At 36.1% G+C, this 18,683-nt stretch overlaps 1 protein-coding gene across 4 annotated transcripts in view; it reads right to left on the bottom strand.

Annotated features, from left to right (window-relative positions):
• Positions 1 to 475: 475 nt before the first annotated feature.
• The window catches only part of DENND4A (DENN domain containing 4A), a 51,360-nt gene continuing 33,152 nt past the window's right edge, over positions 476 to 18,683 (bottom strand). For 3 of the 4 annotated variants that reach the window (XM_068695346.1, XM_068695348.1, XM_068695347.1), the window contains 19 exons: positions 17,041 to 17,174; positions 16,011 to 16,146; positions 15,091 to 15,297; positions 14,859 to 14,987; positions 14,448 to 14,592; positions 14,194 to 14,313; positions 13,181 to 13,321; positions 11,278 to 12,371; positions 10,100 to 10,310; positions 9,374 to 9,468; positions 8,710 to 8,885; positions 8,457 to 8,603; positions 7,795 to 8,005; positions 7,300 to 7,554; positions 6,685 to 6,802; positions 6,457 to 6,483; positions 5,796 to 5,958; positions 4,565 to 4,629; positions 476 to 4,307 (listed from right to left, as the gene is read on the bottom strand). In XM_068695346.1, coding sequence (XP_068551447.1) covers positions 4,171 to 4,307; positions 4,565 to 4,629; positions 5,796 to 5,958; positions 6,457 to 6,483; positions 6,685 to 6,802; positions 7,300 to 7,554; positions 7,795 to 8,005; positions 8,457 to 8,603; positions 8,710 to 8,885; positions 9,374 to 9,468; positions 10,100 to 10,310; positions 11,278 to 12,371; positions 13,181 to 13,321; positions 14,194 to 14,313; positions 14,448 to 14,592; positions 14,859 to 14,987; positions 15,091 to 15,297; positions 16,011 to 16,146; positions 17,041 to 17,174 — 3,711 coding nt within the window. In that variant the 3' untranslated portion in view covers positions 476 to 4,170. The remainder of the gene's footprint in view (positions 4,308 to 4,564; positions 4,630 to 5,795; positions 5,959 to 6,456; positions 6,484 to 6,684; positions 6,803 to 7,299; positions 7,555 to 7,794; positions 8,006 to 8,456; positions 8,604 to 8,709; positions 8,886 to 9,373; positions 9,469 to 10,099; positions 10,311 to 11,277; positions 12,372 to 13,180; positions 13,322 to 14,193; positions 14,314 to 14,447; positions 14,593 to 14,858; positions 14,988 to 15,090; positions 15,298 to 16,010; positions 16,147 to 17,040; positions 17,175 to 18,683) is intronic. The other variant, XM_068695349.1, reaches the window with a different exon arrangement.

Here is an 18,683-nt window from a genome sequence, read left to right as displayed (position 1 = left end):
ATTTGAGAATTGCACAGCAACCATGGAAGCTATCCATATGGCTGCTTTTAAATTGTGATCAGATGCAATACAATCCCCTAAAAGTTACGGTAAGTGCTACCAACAGCATGATATTACATGAAGCGACATCTTACATTAAAGAGACCAAACAGATCTGGGTTAGAATATCACATTACTGCTAGTAAAAGCTAAAACCAGGAATCAGACATACTACAAGAGGAAGCTGAAAGAGTTGAGTTCTGTTTTCATTATGACACTGATCTCTGAAATTTACAGATCCTTGTTCCCAGCACTAACTCTTGTTGTTAGTGCTGTCTTCTATCTAACCAGTATGAAAAATGCCACTAGCATCAACTATCAACAAACCTGAAAGGTTTATTGTTAACGACATCTCCTGTGAGCATACAATGTAGTTGAGCTGCAGACATTCCTGTCACTCTAATCCAGCCAATAAAGTGTTAATGAAAATAACCAGAAGGATTTTAAGCTTTTTATTGACTCACTGTAAAACTTTTTTGGATGAGACAAAAAAAAAATTTAACATTGTGAACACTGACTTGCATATTTTAAAGGAACTACAAACCAAAGCAAACATCCAACATACTGTATTTTTGGTAAATAAAATTTAAACATTACATATTTACAAATCTACAACCATTCATTTAAAAAGTGCTGCTTGCAGACTAACAAAGTACCATTTTTAAATTGCAATGAGATAATTTCCAGAAATACCCTTCTCTATTATTACTATTTGCATCTCCCATTTGTTATACAAAGATTTTATGTGCAGGAATTGCCTTTTTCTTGGGGGTACAAATCGCTTAACTAGTCAGTGGAAATCTAATCCATCAGGCTGTAACTGTACCAACAGCAAACCTCAAAATGGGAAATAGCAGTGTCAGAGAAACAGCACGATTTCTATTCACATTTCACTATTTCATCTCCAATAATTATTCCAGTGGAACCATAAGTAAAGCAAAATATATATTGCACTGCAAATGTATAACCTTTAAGGTTTTTGACAGAAGCATTATTTAGTACACAAAAGGAGAAAATTCAGTTCATACAAAATTTTAAATTGAAAATATGTCTCAAATATTTATCCATCTTTGCGGTACTGGAAAATATACTCAAATCGCTTTACTAATAAAGGACAGTGAGATTTGAAAACTGTTTCAACATTGAACTGTATGATGCTTAAAAATTATCCACCCAGGACCTACATTTTGAACATCGTGATATGAATGAGGAAAATTTCCCACTTAAAGTATAACAACTATTCCAACTACATCTTTTATAATATTTGTACAGTGGACTGACTTGCAACAGACTTTATAAAACAATTCATTAAGTATAATGATTTCACTTGATGAACTACTACATGATACTAATTTAAAAGCACACCCAAATGAACATCAGCAATGCTTCAGGAGTGCAACTCTGAGGATGCGAGATTGTTTATCTTAATGATGTGTACACAAATCCTTTCCATGATACAGCATATACTCTTCTGATAATACTGACAGGACTGTTGATATCTGAATGAAGTGGCAAACTTGGCATTATAAATACGAAGACAGTTGGAAGTACTTACTGCTAAGTCGGGACTAGAATGGTGGAAGCGGGCCAAATTACAATTGTTGCATCTATTCTTGTGCTAGCACACAGTTACAGTGTAATGTCCTAGTAAACGAGAGGCGGTTAGAGACAAGGCTCAGTTGCTTCTGTCAGACTAAAATAGTGTGTGTGAAGCTTGCTTCATAGCTCAGTACCTCTAACACACCACAGCAGCTCTGGAAAAAGCATTTGCCTTCCTTCATGGCTTGAAGGTGCTATAAAACAGCGGCTGCCCCAAGTGGTAAATGATGTGGGAAACAAAACTGCAGAGAGCTGGGAGCACTACACTGTACACAGCACAAATAGGGATGAGTTTATATACACAGCAATTACTGTATGCAGCTTTTACTTGGTAAATACAGTGTAGATACTGTACAGAGCAGAGCGTACATGCACACTAAGATATTTACAATGAATGTTAAAAAATAATCTGGTATTTTTCACAATACCTTGGAAGAATGAAGTGGGTACGTGTTCACCCTACACTGATAGTGAACAATGTACCCAGGTGAAAAAGTAGGTATAGCTCATGCATGAGGAATACTTTACAAGTGTGGCAGTACAAACGACAGCATCACAAATTGTTAAAATAAATTAAACGTGAAAAACGTTGGTAAGTGTAACATTGCCAGCTCCACCTCAGAGTGGGGGGAACTTCAAAAAACACACAACAAACAGACCAAAAACTCAGCTACATAATGAGCAGCAGGCTAGAGAAGAGTCATTCAATACCTAACAAAAGTTGTATCCAGCAAGACTGCATTTACACTTCAAGATGCAATTACCTGCAGCTCTACAAATGTTAAGTCTGTTCTCCTTAGGGCAGCAGCTTCTTACTACTGTAGAGTGGACCGGGAAGAAGTTACATAGACCATCATAGAGGCTTAAATGAGAAGTAGTGCTGCTAAGAGGCTCACTGTTTCATTTAGTAAAGTAAATGTGAGCTTTAAAGTTTATGTCCTTTCAGGCTACCTAAATATTGCTGTATTATCACGCTTGCAAACTAAAGATATTTAAAAAAAATACCTGCTGGTAAGCAGACCAAGATACAAGACCTACAGGAACAGATGAATATTTAGAATTACATGTATTACAACAACAACTAAAAGAAATTACAACTGGAGAATCATTAAAGAAAAAAAATAAAGGTATTTGTTAAAGTCTAGCTTAATTTGTTTAGGGCATTTTGTACAATTCAGTGGCTCTTTTCCCACCTCCATACAAGACTTCTGATATTTTCTCTGTAAGCCTGCCTTCTGGTGTGAAGTTGCTATGTGATGGAGAACACTTTTTTTTTTTTTTTTTTGAAATCTCTAGAACAAGAAAACATAATTCAAAAAGCCATGACTCCACCACAAGGACTGACATAGCATTATTCTTCACAGAAAAGAAAAAGTTTTGCCTGTGAAAGAAAGACCAGACATTCCAAGTACATTTAACTATTCACAATATGCCACAATAAGTTACATTCCCTATATATTCCCTGTAGCAAGGTTGCTTTATCTACTGTAGTTAAAAGCTTTGGATTAGCATTATATATGCGCCATATTTAGTGTGTTTGAAACACATCCACCAAGACTCTGAACACTGCGTTTTTATGAAGAACTTCTTGCATGCTGTTATTTGCTTTGTATCATGTCTGTTATGAGGTCACGTTAGCAAATATCAACTGCTGAGATGTACTGATGCCATAAAATCATCTGTAGGACTCTTCAATATGCTACAGACTCTCTCTTTACTGGGGAGCGAGGGAAACAGGAGAGAAAGATATTCCTACAGAATTGTTTTAGAGACATCAGTGTGTTGTTAGTAGAGTTCTACAGAAATTCACCATTCCTTCCTGCTGATTGCTGTGGTAACACGTTTTCCATGTGTGCATGACAGAAATCCTGTATCTAGAGTACTGTCTAGGTGAAGGTTTACATTTTCTGTTCTGCTTTAAAAAAAAAAATCACTCTTCAAAAGTAACTGGACAAGTTACTATAAATAGCAGTGTCCTGCAAAACAAATAAGCACTGTATTGCTTATTCAGCAAGTCCATTTAAAATTCACTCCAGTAATTTAAAAAAAATAAAAAAATATCAACTTACTATAAACAATTTAAAATATGTATAATACAACTTTGTATGCTCTTCATAACATCATGAATATTCTATGTAAACAATAGATTTCGAAAAATTTGCTTTGCTCATGTTAGTTTCAGTGCATTGTTTCTGTCCACCTGTTTTATCATTTTTATTTTATTTTATTTTTTATTTTTAAATAAGGGAACTGTATTATGTTGTCCCAAGTTAGAAAACTCATTTTGTTTAGAATCTTCCTTTCTATACATTGGTTTGCACTACGGGCAAAGGACAGGGAAATAATATTTGGCCCATGCTTCACTCTGTCCATTTCCACAACTGTAGATAGGCCCAATTTTTCCAAGGCCGTCCACCACGGTACACTTGTACATACGTTCTTGAACACTGAAGACTGAGATGTTCCTTGTGACTGAAGTGGTTATTTTACACAGGTATACACCATAGATATCTCCTCTTTATCTAGGTATATCTAAAGATATGGTTCTCCAAAAATCTTTCTGCATTCCATCACTCCAGTACTTGGCGGTCTATCACAATTATGAGTATTCTTCACTTGATTAGCTGTGAGACGATCATAGGCCATTTTGTATTCTCGGTCAAAAGCATCTGTAGAAATAAAAAGACAACCCTTATGTACCATGCTTGAAACAATGACCTAGATATAACGATAGCTAATATGCTTACCAGCGGTAAAAAAAACACACAACACAATGTGAAGCCATTTTATTCAGCACTTACAGTAGAATTGCACACACAACTATAGATTTTTTTTTTTTTTGGAAGGGGGGAGAGTTGGTGGTGGTCTGGAAATAGTTTGCATACAATCAAAAATTATTCATATAAACACAGGTAATAAAACTTACCTATATCTATGTTATCTCTTCCTAGGGCAACAAGTGAAAGAAATAATATTTCTCTATAAAGGCTCCTGAAATTGTAGAAAAAAACAAAAAGGCATCAATTTATATGCTAAATACCACAAAAAAAACAAACAACTACTCTTAAGAAGAGACTGAATCACTTAAAGTTAAGAAATGGCACCTTGAACACAGTTCCCTATCATCACCTCTGAAATGTTGTCAGTTATGGCCTCTGGAGAATGCTCTGGACTTCTGAGATATGGAAATCACTTGTGGTAGGTCCTTGAGATAACTTCCACCACACCAGTGGATATTATAACAGGACCCATAGTGAAGCATGCACTTAAAGCACTCAACATACCAATGATTCAACCCACAACTGAAAGAACACCAACTTAAGAAGGAAGCGTTCAAATTCTCCTGCCATTCACTCTACTCATTAGTCTCTCCTCTCAAGAAAAGAGGACAGAATTGGAATGCTATCATAAGTCTTTTTTTTTTAATATTATATATATTTATATATATATTTGGCAATTCTTATCCTCGTTTCATAAAAGAACGAAGCTATGTAATTGCATTCTCTCCCCTAGGTCAACAAGTAGCTTATCTGTGTAGAAATTCCACCAAATGTAACAAACAGGTAAAGAGTCTGCTTTTCTGCATTTCTACATTATCATGAAGAGAGCATACAACCAAATAAACATCTTGGCAAAGCTCCAGCTGTTGAAAAGGCTGCTATATACCCTACAATAAGTAAAAATTAAATCCAGGCAGGAAAGACATTAATAGAAAATTAATTCTGACTAACTCCACTGCTAATGAAAATAATTTGCTAAATAATACAGGACTTAGCCTCTCTTCTTAGCTTCCCTTCTTTTTTGTTACTGCAAACTTAACACCTCTTACTCCCTGAATACACACTAGGAATAAGGGATGTGGGTTTTTTCTTGCTTTTGTTTTTTTTAAGTTTGTGCTATAATCTATAAGTATGTTATATTTAGTAACAAAATACACATATACACACTCCATACTTGATTTGCCATCATTCAGAGGTGGCTGTAGCATGAAGAGGAAAAAAAATAAAAAAAATATTTACCAGACTGAGTGATAAGCTTAAGAACGCTGCTGGAAAAATTAATCTTTCTGTTAAAAAACACTATGAAAATACTGTTCGTATTACAATAGCCTTATTGCTGTTCAAGCTTGCTCTAGATTGGCATGTTTGTATTCTTACCTCTGTCTTTTAACATGTGGCCATTTGTTCAGTCTTTCCAATATTTGGCTCATTGGTCCATACACATCATTCATCTTAATACTTTTTACCATACTTTTCAGGATTTCCTGATTAAAAGAATCATCATCTTTTTGCAATAAATGGACCATTGGGTACTTCTGGGCTGAAAAACATTAGAAAAGCTGTAAGAATAAATACATTCTTTGTGTAATAAGTAAAAAGTTATTAACAAAGTGGGATGCTACAGAACTGTGAAAAATGGCATATATGTAGTGAGCAAAGAACAATAAACATCCAACCAAAATAATACCAGTGTAAAGAAACAAAAAGCAAATGAGAGAAAACTTAACAGCTGTAATGGGTCATGGGCATATTTCCAGGCATATGATCTAACAGTGGCAACAAAATTCTCAGTAAGCAGACTCCAAAAATAAGAAAACAAGCTAAATGGATAAACTGTCAATGTAAGTTCAGTACATCACAAACATATTCCCTCTTATTCGCCCCTTCACAATGATGAAAAAGCCATTGGAAATACTGGTCAATGATTTGAAACAGATATGCTGGAAAACTAAATTTGTTCAAGCACTTTACTGCTAAGCATACAGCCACCCTCCCTCCCAAAACATGTCACAATAGCAACACCAAACTTAACACTCACTCTCAAACAAAAGAGTGCGATTTTGACCTGCAAGACAAAAAGTAGTATGATCAAAATTCTGTCATGTATCTTGTGTGATCTATCCACACAAAAAAATAGTATTTTTCCAAAACACATTCTTCAGTTGCTCAAATTAAGTTGCTCAAAGTTATTCTAACACAGAAAAACAATCTAAAACAACAATAAAAATCTGTACCAAAAAAGGAAACCACAAGAGACAAAGCTTACTCTGAGCATTCCACAAAATATACAGAGGCTGCCTTGGATCCTGATGCAATTTCATATTGTCCCATAGCATCTGAATAAGAACATATTTACTGTCCTCTGACATACAGTTTCGTGGAATCTGAACAGGAAAATGCATACATAAAGGTATTTTATTGCAAAGTAATGAAAACTTTCATATTTAAAATATATCTTCAAATCTACAGGTCTCATAGTAAAAAGCTTTTAATGTTAAACTGCTGGAAAACCAGGTTGTTCACAGAGAAAGCCAAAACTGAACAGAATGTCAGTGACATGTAGCCAAGTATTTTGTGCATCCTCCTACACTTCTAAAATCATAACCTCCTTCTCCTCCTCCTACTGCTCAACTTGCCATCAAGCGGCAATAAAACCAATCAGAAACTTACTGCCTTTGTAACTGAAGACACAAACCACAGTGTGACTAGTAAGAGCTAAACACTTACCCCACACAAGTACTGCTGAGCCCAGATTCTAGATTTACACTATTTCCCTGCAGTTGACACATTCTTTATCAGTTCAGGACTGGGCCCAATATATTGTATGACACATTCCTGAGAGTTATTGAAATAACTAATAATTTCTTATCTGATTCCATACCTTTGAGTTTTTATTACAGTGCTCAGAAGAAAGAATTAATCCTGGTAAGTTGCTAGGCAAATCCAAGCGTCTGAAATACCACACCAAATTCCAGAATACAATAGGATGATGGTCTACAAAGTCCGCCACTGTTATTGCATGATCTCCTTCATTTTCGAGTAAGCTCTCAAGCTCTTTCCATACCACTAGAGGACTGAGGTAAGGAACCGTTATAGGATCAGGACTAGGTAAGCGCCATTCTAAGCCCAAGGGATCCTATGATAAAAAAAAATTAAAAATGCTGTTAATTGGAATGTAACTATCTTTATAACATCTTATGAATGCTTTTTGGGAGATACCAACATCTAAAAGCAACAAATCTTAATATAAATAATACAACCTACTATTCCTGGTAACTCTGCATAGTTAATTCTGTTTTCCTAATTAATGTTTACACATTTTTTGAATCTATTGCACGCTTGAAACAGTGACATTTAAGGTAGAAAAACTACACACTGTTGGTCCTTGCAAAGTAGCAGGCAGGCTACCAGTAGGAATGATATGGCTGATCTTCTGGTTTTCCTTCTCGTCCTCTTCCAGTGGACCAAAAGTACTGATACTCCTTGCTACAGGGTGACTCGTACATTCTGACCCAGAGGCATTTTGTCTTCTTCCCGAGGGGATCTGGATACTTCTGGCACAAACACTGTCATGCTGCTTAGATTTGCTAGGGGAAAACAAAAAGTTAAGAATGTCAGCATTTTGTTTCTCTCTGAGTGCTCAAACATGTACACAAACAGGCAGAAACAAACTAGAAGTTCCATAGAATAGACCTGACACCGCCAATTCTACCTTGTCAGCCACCACACTCATGCTACAGAATAAGTTTTATCTCCCCTTGCACTGGTAATGGACACAAACATCCTAAAAGAGCTCACAAAACTTCATATAGATACCTGTAATTCTGCAAGTTTTATATCATGGATGAAGCTGAACACCATGTTGAAAGAGCACGATGTGGCCAATTTAGAGATAAAGAGGCAGTAAGGAGATACTCTCTTAAATCAAGTTCTCTTCAGAGAACCTAAGTATCATATGAAATTTAATAAGGAATAAGTGCACATCCACAAAGAATAAAGTAATTTCCACTTAAACAGAACCAGAATTTGCATGTTTACCTATCTGAATTTAAATCTTCTTGAACAGACATTAGAGATGTAGCAAGGCCAACAGTAGCTGCCGTATTACAGAACTTCCCACTTTGATTTGAAGAAAGCGGTGGGAACTGCATGTTTTCTGTAGATGGGCTGGACTTCAGAAAATACCTGCATGGAAAACAAAAGTTTAACATTATCTTTACAAAAATTACAAAAAAAAAATCACAAAAATGAGCATTCAAAACTGAGGAAAATTCAAATAATGCGTTATTACCTTCCAGGTCGCCGAAGATCTCTAATTTCTATGCTTAAAAAAGGCAGAAATAAATTGCCACAGAAAGGACATGTAGTATTGAGATTTGAATCATCTGCTGTCCAACCTGCCATAATTTCTTCATCGTGAACCAAACAGTCACAAGTTCGGCACCGCGAACAGCTTGAGATAAGGACCTGCATACAGCAGATGACAGAATTCCACCATTACACATTCTCAAAATTACTTTTCTTTTACGAAGCACTTAAACAGAACTATAGGCCAAAAAATCTTTGCCCTTAGATGAATATTGCTCACCACCTATATACAAATTTGGCCACATGTTCATTTTCTTGCTTTGGTTGGAACAGTTAAATCCAAATTAATTAATTAGATCTTAAATCCAAATTGTAATAGCAGACAAGTTATACGGAAAATGACTGGAATGAACACTGAAAAAGTATTAAATGCAAAAATAAATTTGGAAGGTCTTGGTTTATTTGTAACAAATAGACTGGCATCAGGACCTATCCTCATGAAATACACCCAAACCAACTCTGCTACAGAAATATTTATTTTCCAGTGGGTTAGTTTCAAGGTTGAATTTTAAATTGTGATTTAGATTTTACATTTCAAGACATAAGCTTCTAGTATATCAATTAAGTATCAGTAAATCATTCTGTACCTCCATAGCGTAGTTCTGAAACACGCTGGTACTACTTGTACTGCAAGAAGATATCAACTCGGATTTGTCAGGTAAAGGAAACTTGGAAATAGAACCTATTAACAACAATAAAAGAAAAAAAGAAACCCAAAATATTAATTATACTGAAATTGCATATTCTGGAAACTGTCTTTCTGGTCAAACAATTCTGCAGTTAAAAAACATGTGATGGAAGATGCAGCAAATCAGATATACTTCAGAGAGGAAGAATTGCAAAACTGGAGTGTGAAGCTGCCATCTGCCCAGCACCAACACCAGTGAAAATGCAATCTACCAACACAGAATTTCCATATGTCCGGTTTTTTCTTTTCCAACAGTTGGCAGCTTGGAAACAATTTTTACAGGTCAGGTAATTCATATCCACACTTTCTGTTCAGACAAAAAGTAAGGAAGGGTAAGAGGTGCTGCCTCACCCAGAAACTTATTTAGGCACAGGATGTTACTCTGCAAGCTATTCCACAAGAAATAACACCCAAAACAAGTTTCTAAAATAAAAATGTCCATAGGTACAGACTTACCTGCATGAATAAGAGTTTGCAAGTAGAAAAAGGAAAAAAAATGCACTTTTCCCCCCCACATAAAGGATTACTGTCTAAGATGATCCCAACCCAAGAATTATGAAAGAACTTCTAAAAATATAAATACTTTGTTCAGATTGATGAATGCAACACAAAAGCTGTCTCTTACCACACTGGTCAAATTGCTTTGATGAGCCATCGTGGGAAGCTGAGCTTTCTAGGCTTGTCCTGCTTAGGCCAATTCCCTTAATTTCTGACGTGGTATTCTCCTGAGGAGAAGCACTTTCAAAGTCATTGCAGACATCTTCATCAGTTAACGAAGTAGATTCTGAATCCAGAGCTCCAAGAGATGAAACACTTGCTCGGTCTGAATTTTGATCCTGAGACAAGAAAGCAAATTCCACTGAGAAAAGGAAAACAAAAATATTCCTGAAAATAAGAGGCAACTCTCTTTGTGTTACTAAAAGTTCAAGGCATGAATTTACCTCCTTGGAAAGTCACTCAGCTCAGATCTGTATTCTGAACCAACGTGAAACGAGGTGAGTTTCACTCACCTAAATAGCTACAGGAAGATTCTTTCTGTAAAGACTTTATTTTAGATCTTTCTGTTAGAAGACAAACATTTTAACCCTACAACTTTTTCCTGATTGCTATCAGAGCACTTGTAGGAACACACATAGAATAGACAAGACATCATTGACTCTTTAATTATTCTCTGGTTTTAACCACATCAAGACCATATGGTGGTAACACCAACAGCAAACTGCATCTGTTTTCATTCTCAAGGTTTAGGAATATATGAGTTTTGGTTTGAGCTGATCACAGGAAAAAACAATCCAACCAAATGACCTCACTGTAAAACTACTCTTCAACCATTTTAGTAATTAATACAACCATTTTTCCCTTCTTTTGCAAAAGCTGTAAAGGCTTGAACTTTATTGTTCATTTTAATACTTTTTGTTTAATTAAGTAAGGATCCAGACAAAAAGAAGACAGAGCAGTCTTCTCCATCCTGTCAACACACTACAGCATACTTACGTTCTTCCATTAAATATATTCTGAACCCATGCAAGGCCAAAACTTCTACAATATGCAACTACTTTAAGGAAAATCCATTGATGCTTTCTATAGAATCACTGTTGCATTCAGGACAATAAAATTAAAGCCCTAGCAATTCAAACACGATTAAAACAATTTGAACTGTTTACCCCCATGCACGTCATTCAAATTGGGGATTCACCGCATAGGAGCCAGTGATTAAATATAAATAAAGGAAAAAACTTTTGTAAAAAATTTTGGTTTTGTTTTTTGCAGTACCTAAAAGAAGGAATAATGACAAAAAATTACCTTTGAGGATGCAGCATACATTGTAAATTTTGAGTACCACTTGCTAGCCTTCTCTGCAACCCCTTTTCCAGCAGAAAACATGCTGCTTTTTAGAACATCAAACTTAGGTGTTAACAGTGTATCCAGGTTGAACGATGGTGAAGACACAAGTGTTAATGCACTAGCTGCCTCCTGTGGATGTTCCTTTGCTGGACTGTTTGGGGAATATGCTGGCGAGGACCAAAGCCTATCTCTCGACTTTTCTTCAGTTTTCATGTGATAACTTTTGGATTTGATAAGACTGGAAGGCCTTGGGGAGTTTGGGGGAAGGCTGGACCTCCTACACGGTTGGATGACTGTTGGGCTCTTTTTATTAGCACTTCTGTCATCAAAGGGCTTTTGTAACTCAATGCTTGGGGCACGACTTGACAAAGGGCTGCTCATGTTGTTCATATACATGACTATTTCTTCAGCTAAATCTCGCCTTGCAGATGGGGTTGAAACACTTCTATCATCATCCTCTTCCTCATCCTCTTTCTGCTGTTCTGTCTCAGCAACTAGCAGGGACAGTGGATCAAATCCGGTCTCAACATCTGTCTTTTCAACTGGCTTTACTGGAAAGCTACTCTTTCGTTGCAGCCTTTTAGGTTTTTCACTGGAGGACTTCACTGTTGTAGATGTTTCAGGTTCAGCATCCAAGTCTTCCAAATCAAAGATAACTGGAGACTCTGTTTTATCTGTAAAACTGCAATCAAAACCTGCATCTTCATCACTTGATTCTTTCTCCAGACTTTCTCTCTTAGATCCTAAGGAGGAAGTTCTGATATTTAGAGTTTTTGGCCTTATGCTTTTCTGTAATGCACTAGATAGGATTTTGGCATCAGCTCCTAGTTTTTCAACTATTTCTCCAGGGTTTGCTTCCTGATTTATTCTATTGATCATGAGTCCCACTAAGCCATCTCCACTCAGATTGCGGTTCCTGCTTTCCCATGGTATCTCCCTCAAGTCAGCTTCTACTGCACTTTTATGTCTCTTTCTTAAGGATTTACTTTTTATAACTTCTGATTCATTGGCATCCTCAAAAGATGATGTAAACAGCAATCCTGCAGAACTCTCTGGAAAACAGATGAAATAAGATACTTTAATTTTCTTGCATAGCAAGAAATAAACGAAGTTATAAAAAAAATACAAGTTTGGTTCATCTTTCAGATTACAAAACTACGAGATGAAATTCACTATGTATTGTACTAGTGATCAAAAAGTTGAGATGACCACGATCATATCAATACAGTTCTTTTGGAGAAGTATTATTAAGAGGTTTGAAAGCTATGGATAGGAGAGCAAAGATATCTAGGAAATAGCAAAAAAGCAACGCTTTCTAACCTGATGTATGAGAAATAGAGCCTACAATAGGAGCTCGTCATAGAAATTTCTGTTGTTTTTATCAGGGCATAAGGATACAGAGTTTAAAAGACAACATTACAGTATTTCAAGCCCAGATAACAGTATTACAGTAACCAGATTTGTCATCACTTGTTACACGTGAAAGCAATTAAAAGTTTCTTTTAACTATACTGCACAGAAATCTCTTCTCCATCCTGAAAGAATTATGAGCTGCTGGAATTTATAAGAACAAAACAGAAGACTCAGGATTTCGTAAGCAGATGTAAAATACAGCAAAAAAGAAAAGAGAGAAATAAATCTGGAAATGCAGACTATTCAGAAATCTTGAAATAGCATATGCAGCCTCTAACCTGAACTCACTCACACAAATATTATCGGCCATTGCTGTTACACCCATAAAATACTGCAAGTTATGGGGACAAATGACCTCAAGGCATGCTACATAGAGGTCTTACTGAAAATGAAATACATGTAAGACAAAACTACACAAGAATCCAAATTTATTTTCTTTTCCACTTACCAGTGCTAGCTTCTGCTGTCGTATTGTCAACAGTACCATTGAGCCGCACTATGCTAGAAGCAGCTTTGGCGTTACTTGAGTTATGATAATTTAGCTTAGGTAGACAGTCACCACTCCCTTTTGCACTCTCCACTTCAGACACTGTGTACAGAAAAGGACAGACAGTTCTTTAGAATCAAAGAAATTAACTTAAAATAAGTTTTCATTACCTATTAGACATTTCAAGCAGGATTAAATGACAGCTTGTTGCATATATCCCATAATACATAGGTTGATATTTAGTTGTGCAAAGATTTTCAAGCTAGAACTGATCTATGGATATTTCATTGTCAACGTGACTTTTACAACAGCTGTAGGGAAAATACACTGAAAATTTAAAAATAATTATATTACAAGGGACAACTTTTATTATGAAGAGTATTTTCAATGAGTTGTGTATGGGGAACTGTATAGTACAAATGTATGGCTATTATAAATCTGATTGCTACACATTTTCATAAAGAGATTATGCTTCCCAACTGCTGTTAAGGAAATCATGAGCAGAAACCTAAAGAAAGCCCACAGCAAATCCAAAGCCATTCTCATTTTGATCTCCTTGATTTAGAGGAATTCTAGGGAGATGAATAATTTAGACCTGATCTCACAAACCTGCAAATACTCAGTCATTCTCCTCTTACAGGATTTAGGAAGAAAACAGACTGGTAGAAGAGGCCTTCCGGTTGATTAGGCCTTTAAAGCAATTTTAATTTTTTTTTTTTTTAAAAGACAAAAACATTACGCTGTAATTATCATTAGTCTTTTCTATTATCGTAACTTATTGAAACTGAGAAGGGGAAAAAAAATGCAATTTTAAAATCTAAGTTAGTTACACTTAGAGAAAAGAACTTCGGGCATGAGCATAAACTGGCATATCACACACATTCATTGTAAAACAGTCAACTGCCCCACGTAGCTCTGCTGAAATCCCCATATATCCACAGTGAACTAGGTATCTGTATTCACAAGATACATACAAGAACTTGAGTCACTCTCTCTCTTGTCTTCTTTTTGTTCTTGTATATCTTGAAGACAAGTTTTCCCTTGCCTGATTTCTTCTTTGCATGATGTGTTGTTGCTTAAGTCTGAAAGTCCCCCTATCATAAAAAAGCAAAAAACAGGATAAAGATGATTATGTTATTTAAAAGAAAGCTATTTGAAATATACAACAGAAAGCTATTTGAAATAATTTATCAGCATTGAGATAAAGAAAAGTACTTGAATACTCTACCAGGAAGGGCCGTATGCGATGTGCTTGCTGGCTGTTTTTTCAATGCTCTCTTGAACTGTGCTATTCCTAAAACAACGTTTCTTATCTTCATCCATAGGAAATAGCCACCTCGATTGCTTGAAGGCCATGTACTTTCTAAAACGGCCTATTTTGGAAATATCAAATTCAAATAAAGTCATCCAAAGGAACAGTCAGGTGTGAATCATTAACTTCATTTCAAACTGGGTTACACTGGCAGTTATAAAAGTAAACTTCTAAACCTACAAAGGTGAAGACAACATAATTATTCTGTCTTGAATTTCTTCTGATTACTTGAAATGATAGAATTACACCTGAACTGAAGCTTGATTGCTTCTATTCGCCTAGATAAAAATGCTCACACACACACACACACCCTTTGAAAATACTTACCTTATTGTAATAGCCATAAGTAATGGCATTAGGGTCAACACCAGCTTTTTGCATTTCAAAAAGTACTCTCACTGCTAGCACAGGCTGACCGTACTGTCCACACAGTTGCATAAGTACTCGGTAGCACACCTGAAAATACACGCATTTAGTATTGCCCTTTTACAGTCAAATACATACTCCATTCATTAAAACTGCGGGCTATTTCTGAAGTTCTGGGGTTGGCTTATTTTACCTCATCAGGCGGATCTATTTTTTTCGTATGCATTTTTTGTAGGACATCATACGCAGTTCTCAGAGCCCTAACTTTTGAATGGCACACTTTCACATATGCAGGAAGGCAGATAAACCAAAGACCATAGCAGTGACGTAACAAACACTTGGACCACATCTGTGGTATAGATGAGTACTTCTTAGCAATTTTATGTGCAGATTTAATTTCCTGTAAAGAATCAAAAAACGTTATTTGTGTATTTACACAGACATTACACATATAGAAATGTTAAAACCAAATATGCATCATTTTTATCTACAGGAACTACATGATTGAATATGTTGTTCATGCTGAAGTTGAATAGAAAATGAAAGCAAACTGAGGGATTACAATACAATTGCTGTGCAGTACTCCCATCCTAAGTTTCAAGAAACATGAGCTTATTATTCTGTGTACATATTTTTGTAACATATGAGAAGGTTAGAGCCTGTCTTGAAATCTCAGGTAGTGAAAAAACAAACAAGAAGTGGATGTGGAAGCCTAGCAGTTTATCACAGAATGGTTTGGGCTGGAAGGGACTTTAATGAACATCTAGTTCCAAACCCCCTGCCATGGGCAGTGACACCTTCCATTGCTCAAAGCCCCATCCAACCTGGCCTATGGCTCATGGAGAACAGGATAAAGAACACTGAAGGAGTGGAGACAGCACAGCAAGTGGCCATCTGTGCCCAGGAACCCTGTACAAATCATTATAAGCAAAAACAGTAAGTACAAGTAAAATTCAAAGAAAAATTAGCATTGCTATCTTATATTCTCCACATCAGCAAAGAATCATTAGGCTGCAGCCTCTTCAATGTCAGTCTTTACAGCTGAACAGAAAATGAATGCAGCAAGCCAGTATTTTCTAAAGTAGCTCACACTATAAGAATACCTGCAAGTACCTGCTTAGTTCTTCTGAACATCGGTGATGGGCTGTTGGGACTACTGGTTTTTGAGGACAGTTTGTTACTAGGTGTTGTAAGAAATCCTTCAGGTCGTTCAAACAAATCTAGTTTTAATACTGGAAACCCATTATAGCTGTAAAAAGAAATGTGCCACTTAACTCCCGCAAGGCGGTTCCAAAGTAAACACACTATAGAACAGCAAACAAAATTACACAGTTGCACTAGAAGCTACAGAGGAAACAAAAAATACAGGAGTAAAACCTCAAAAGACACCACTGACAAAGTGGTTTACTAAACCATCTGCATGATTTCATGAGCATAAGACTGCACAAAAACAGTCTCTCAACATGTTATTTCAGTGTAAGCAACTTACATTGTTAGCTACATTTGCTTTAATAACATTTCCTTTAATTAATGTGTCAAATGTATTAGTATGTATTGATTCCAGTTAATCCAAAAATCTGTCTTAGTTCCCAGCAAGCATCATATCACAGAGGCTTATAAAAATCAATATAAACAATATCAAGCTATCTAAAAGATTAAATTAGATTTAAAAATGATTTTGTGAATTAACGAAGAAACCAATAGACAAACTGATTTGACATAATTACTAAATTAGTAACACCAGTTTTCAGTGATTCTCTGCAAGGCACTCTTTCAAAAATAGTATTTTCAGATTGTATCATCAGTAGTAGCAGCAGGCCAGACTGAGTCTATTAATTTTACTTTTAACTTTAGAAAACGTCAATAGCTAGCACAATGTAATGTGAATATACAGTCATCTTCATTAGAAGCATTACTACTGCTTCTGTGTACACACAGACATGCACATGTACATGCACAAAACCATTAAAACTTCTAAAGAGTTGGTATACTAGGCATTTCATTTACACGTTTTTTACTTCAGCAGAATAAAAAGCAACAGGAAAAAATCTGTACTTCATGGCTAATACAGGAACATAGAAGCAAACAACAAAAGGGCCACTGTTATGATTTTGGCTAGTATCCTACTGTGTTTTTAAGTCACCTGTATTGTAGAGGGTGCTCTTCACCATTTGGCAGATGAGGGATCTCCGGTGGTGTTATGAAAACTGTATGCTCACTCTTGTATGACTCATCCAGCTCTATAAGCCGTGTTTCCCCAGTTTTGTCCATATCTACCTAGAGAAATTAAAAGAAGTATTTACTAGTGTTCCCTAGTGTTATGGTATTTTCTGCCATTACAGCCATATGGTCAAGCAATGCCGAGTCTGTATCAGCATCAAAGGATTGTATTTTAAGAGTAAGGATGCCTCGTGAAATTATACTGAGGATAGTAAGTGTAGTATCTTTTTTGTAAACTTTACCAAACCAATAGTCAACACTCAGTGAAGTACTCTGATTTCCCTATTTTCAGGTGATTATTGTAAGCAGTTTGTACAAAGAGGCTGATCATTCTGCATAAGAACATTTCTGTAAACGTTTGCAACTGCAGCAGTAACTTTTAGCTTATTTTAAAATATGAAAAATTAGAGCTTCTTTCACCTCCATTTCAAGCACTGTAAACAGTAACAAACTACTCAATCATCTAACCTATGGAGAATCTATAGACAACACTATCAAGAAATTCAGTTACTTGCAGAGTCATTAACATCTTGCTAGCTTGCAGAGATTATAGAAATACACACACATTCAAAAGAAATAACGGAATAAAAAGTCACCTAACCTAAAGGGGGTAGAAGTAGCTTGGCCTTTCTAAAAAGAAAAATTCAACTGATAGGTGAAGGACAGCTTCAAGACTTTTTTTCCCTCTTTCAGACATCTCACTTGTATGTATGAAAATAGAGCAGACATCAGGTGGCCCTGTTCTCTCATAGCTAGGACAGCAATGCACTTCATGGCTAAGAAAGGCAACTTGCAATATTATCAGAAAGCATAAATTTCATCCACACTTGTTTTGTTTTCATCTTTGTAACTGGTAATTTGACCATATGTCTTTGTTCTGTTAGCCTGGCTGTTGTTGAGAGAAAGAGGTTGATCACAGCAATGCTACCTTCAGTCCAGAGTCCCTAGTAAACTGCAGGACTGGGAAGAGTTTCAAAGGTAGCTTTCTCTGCAAATTAATTCCCCTACTTTATCAACAGCAGCATGCTCCAGGCAAATTTCAAAGCAGCAAACTGCAGGATCAAGTGGGAGAAAATCTGTCTAACAATTAACTGACGGCATTTTATTCCATTGTTTGTGATAATAAAAATAAAGAACCAAAGCAACATTCAGCCACTCCAAACAAGACTCTGGGAAATTATGAACTGCTTCCCTTTGAGAAAAAGATGAAGAGTCTTTATCAAAGTACTACAAGCTTCCTGTTGCTACTGTTCACATTACAGAAACCACTAAGAACAGAGCTAATATAATGTGCATTACATTCCACATGCAAGCCTTCAGTTAATATTTCTGCTGGTATTTGTATTGCTTTGTCTCAGATTGTGACCAATTCCGTCTGCTCCAATACCTCATAAGTGCTGCTTCTGCTTGCGGGATGAGATGTCTCCATCTCAAAGAGTTGGCACTATCAAAAACTGTTTACTTCCCAGCACACAGAATGTGCTTTTCATTCAGATACTGATAGTCCCAGTGTTCAGTTCAAATACCGTCACAGTTTACACTTACAGCCATTATTTAAATGGTTTA

This window comes from Anas acuta, chromosome 12 (genome assembly GCF_963932015.1).
Source record: "Anas acuta chromosome 12, bAnaAcu1.1, whole genome shotgun sequence".
NCBI lineage: Eukaryota > Metazoa > Chordata > Aves > Anseriformes > Anatidae > Anas > Anas acuta.
This window is presented reverse-complemented; position numbering and strand designations above follow the sequence as displayed.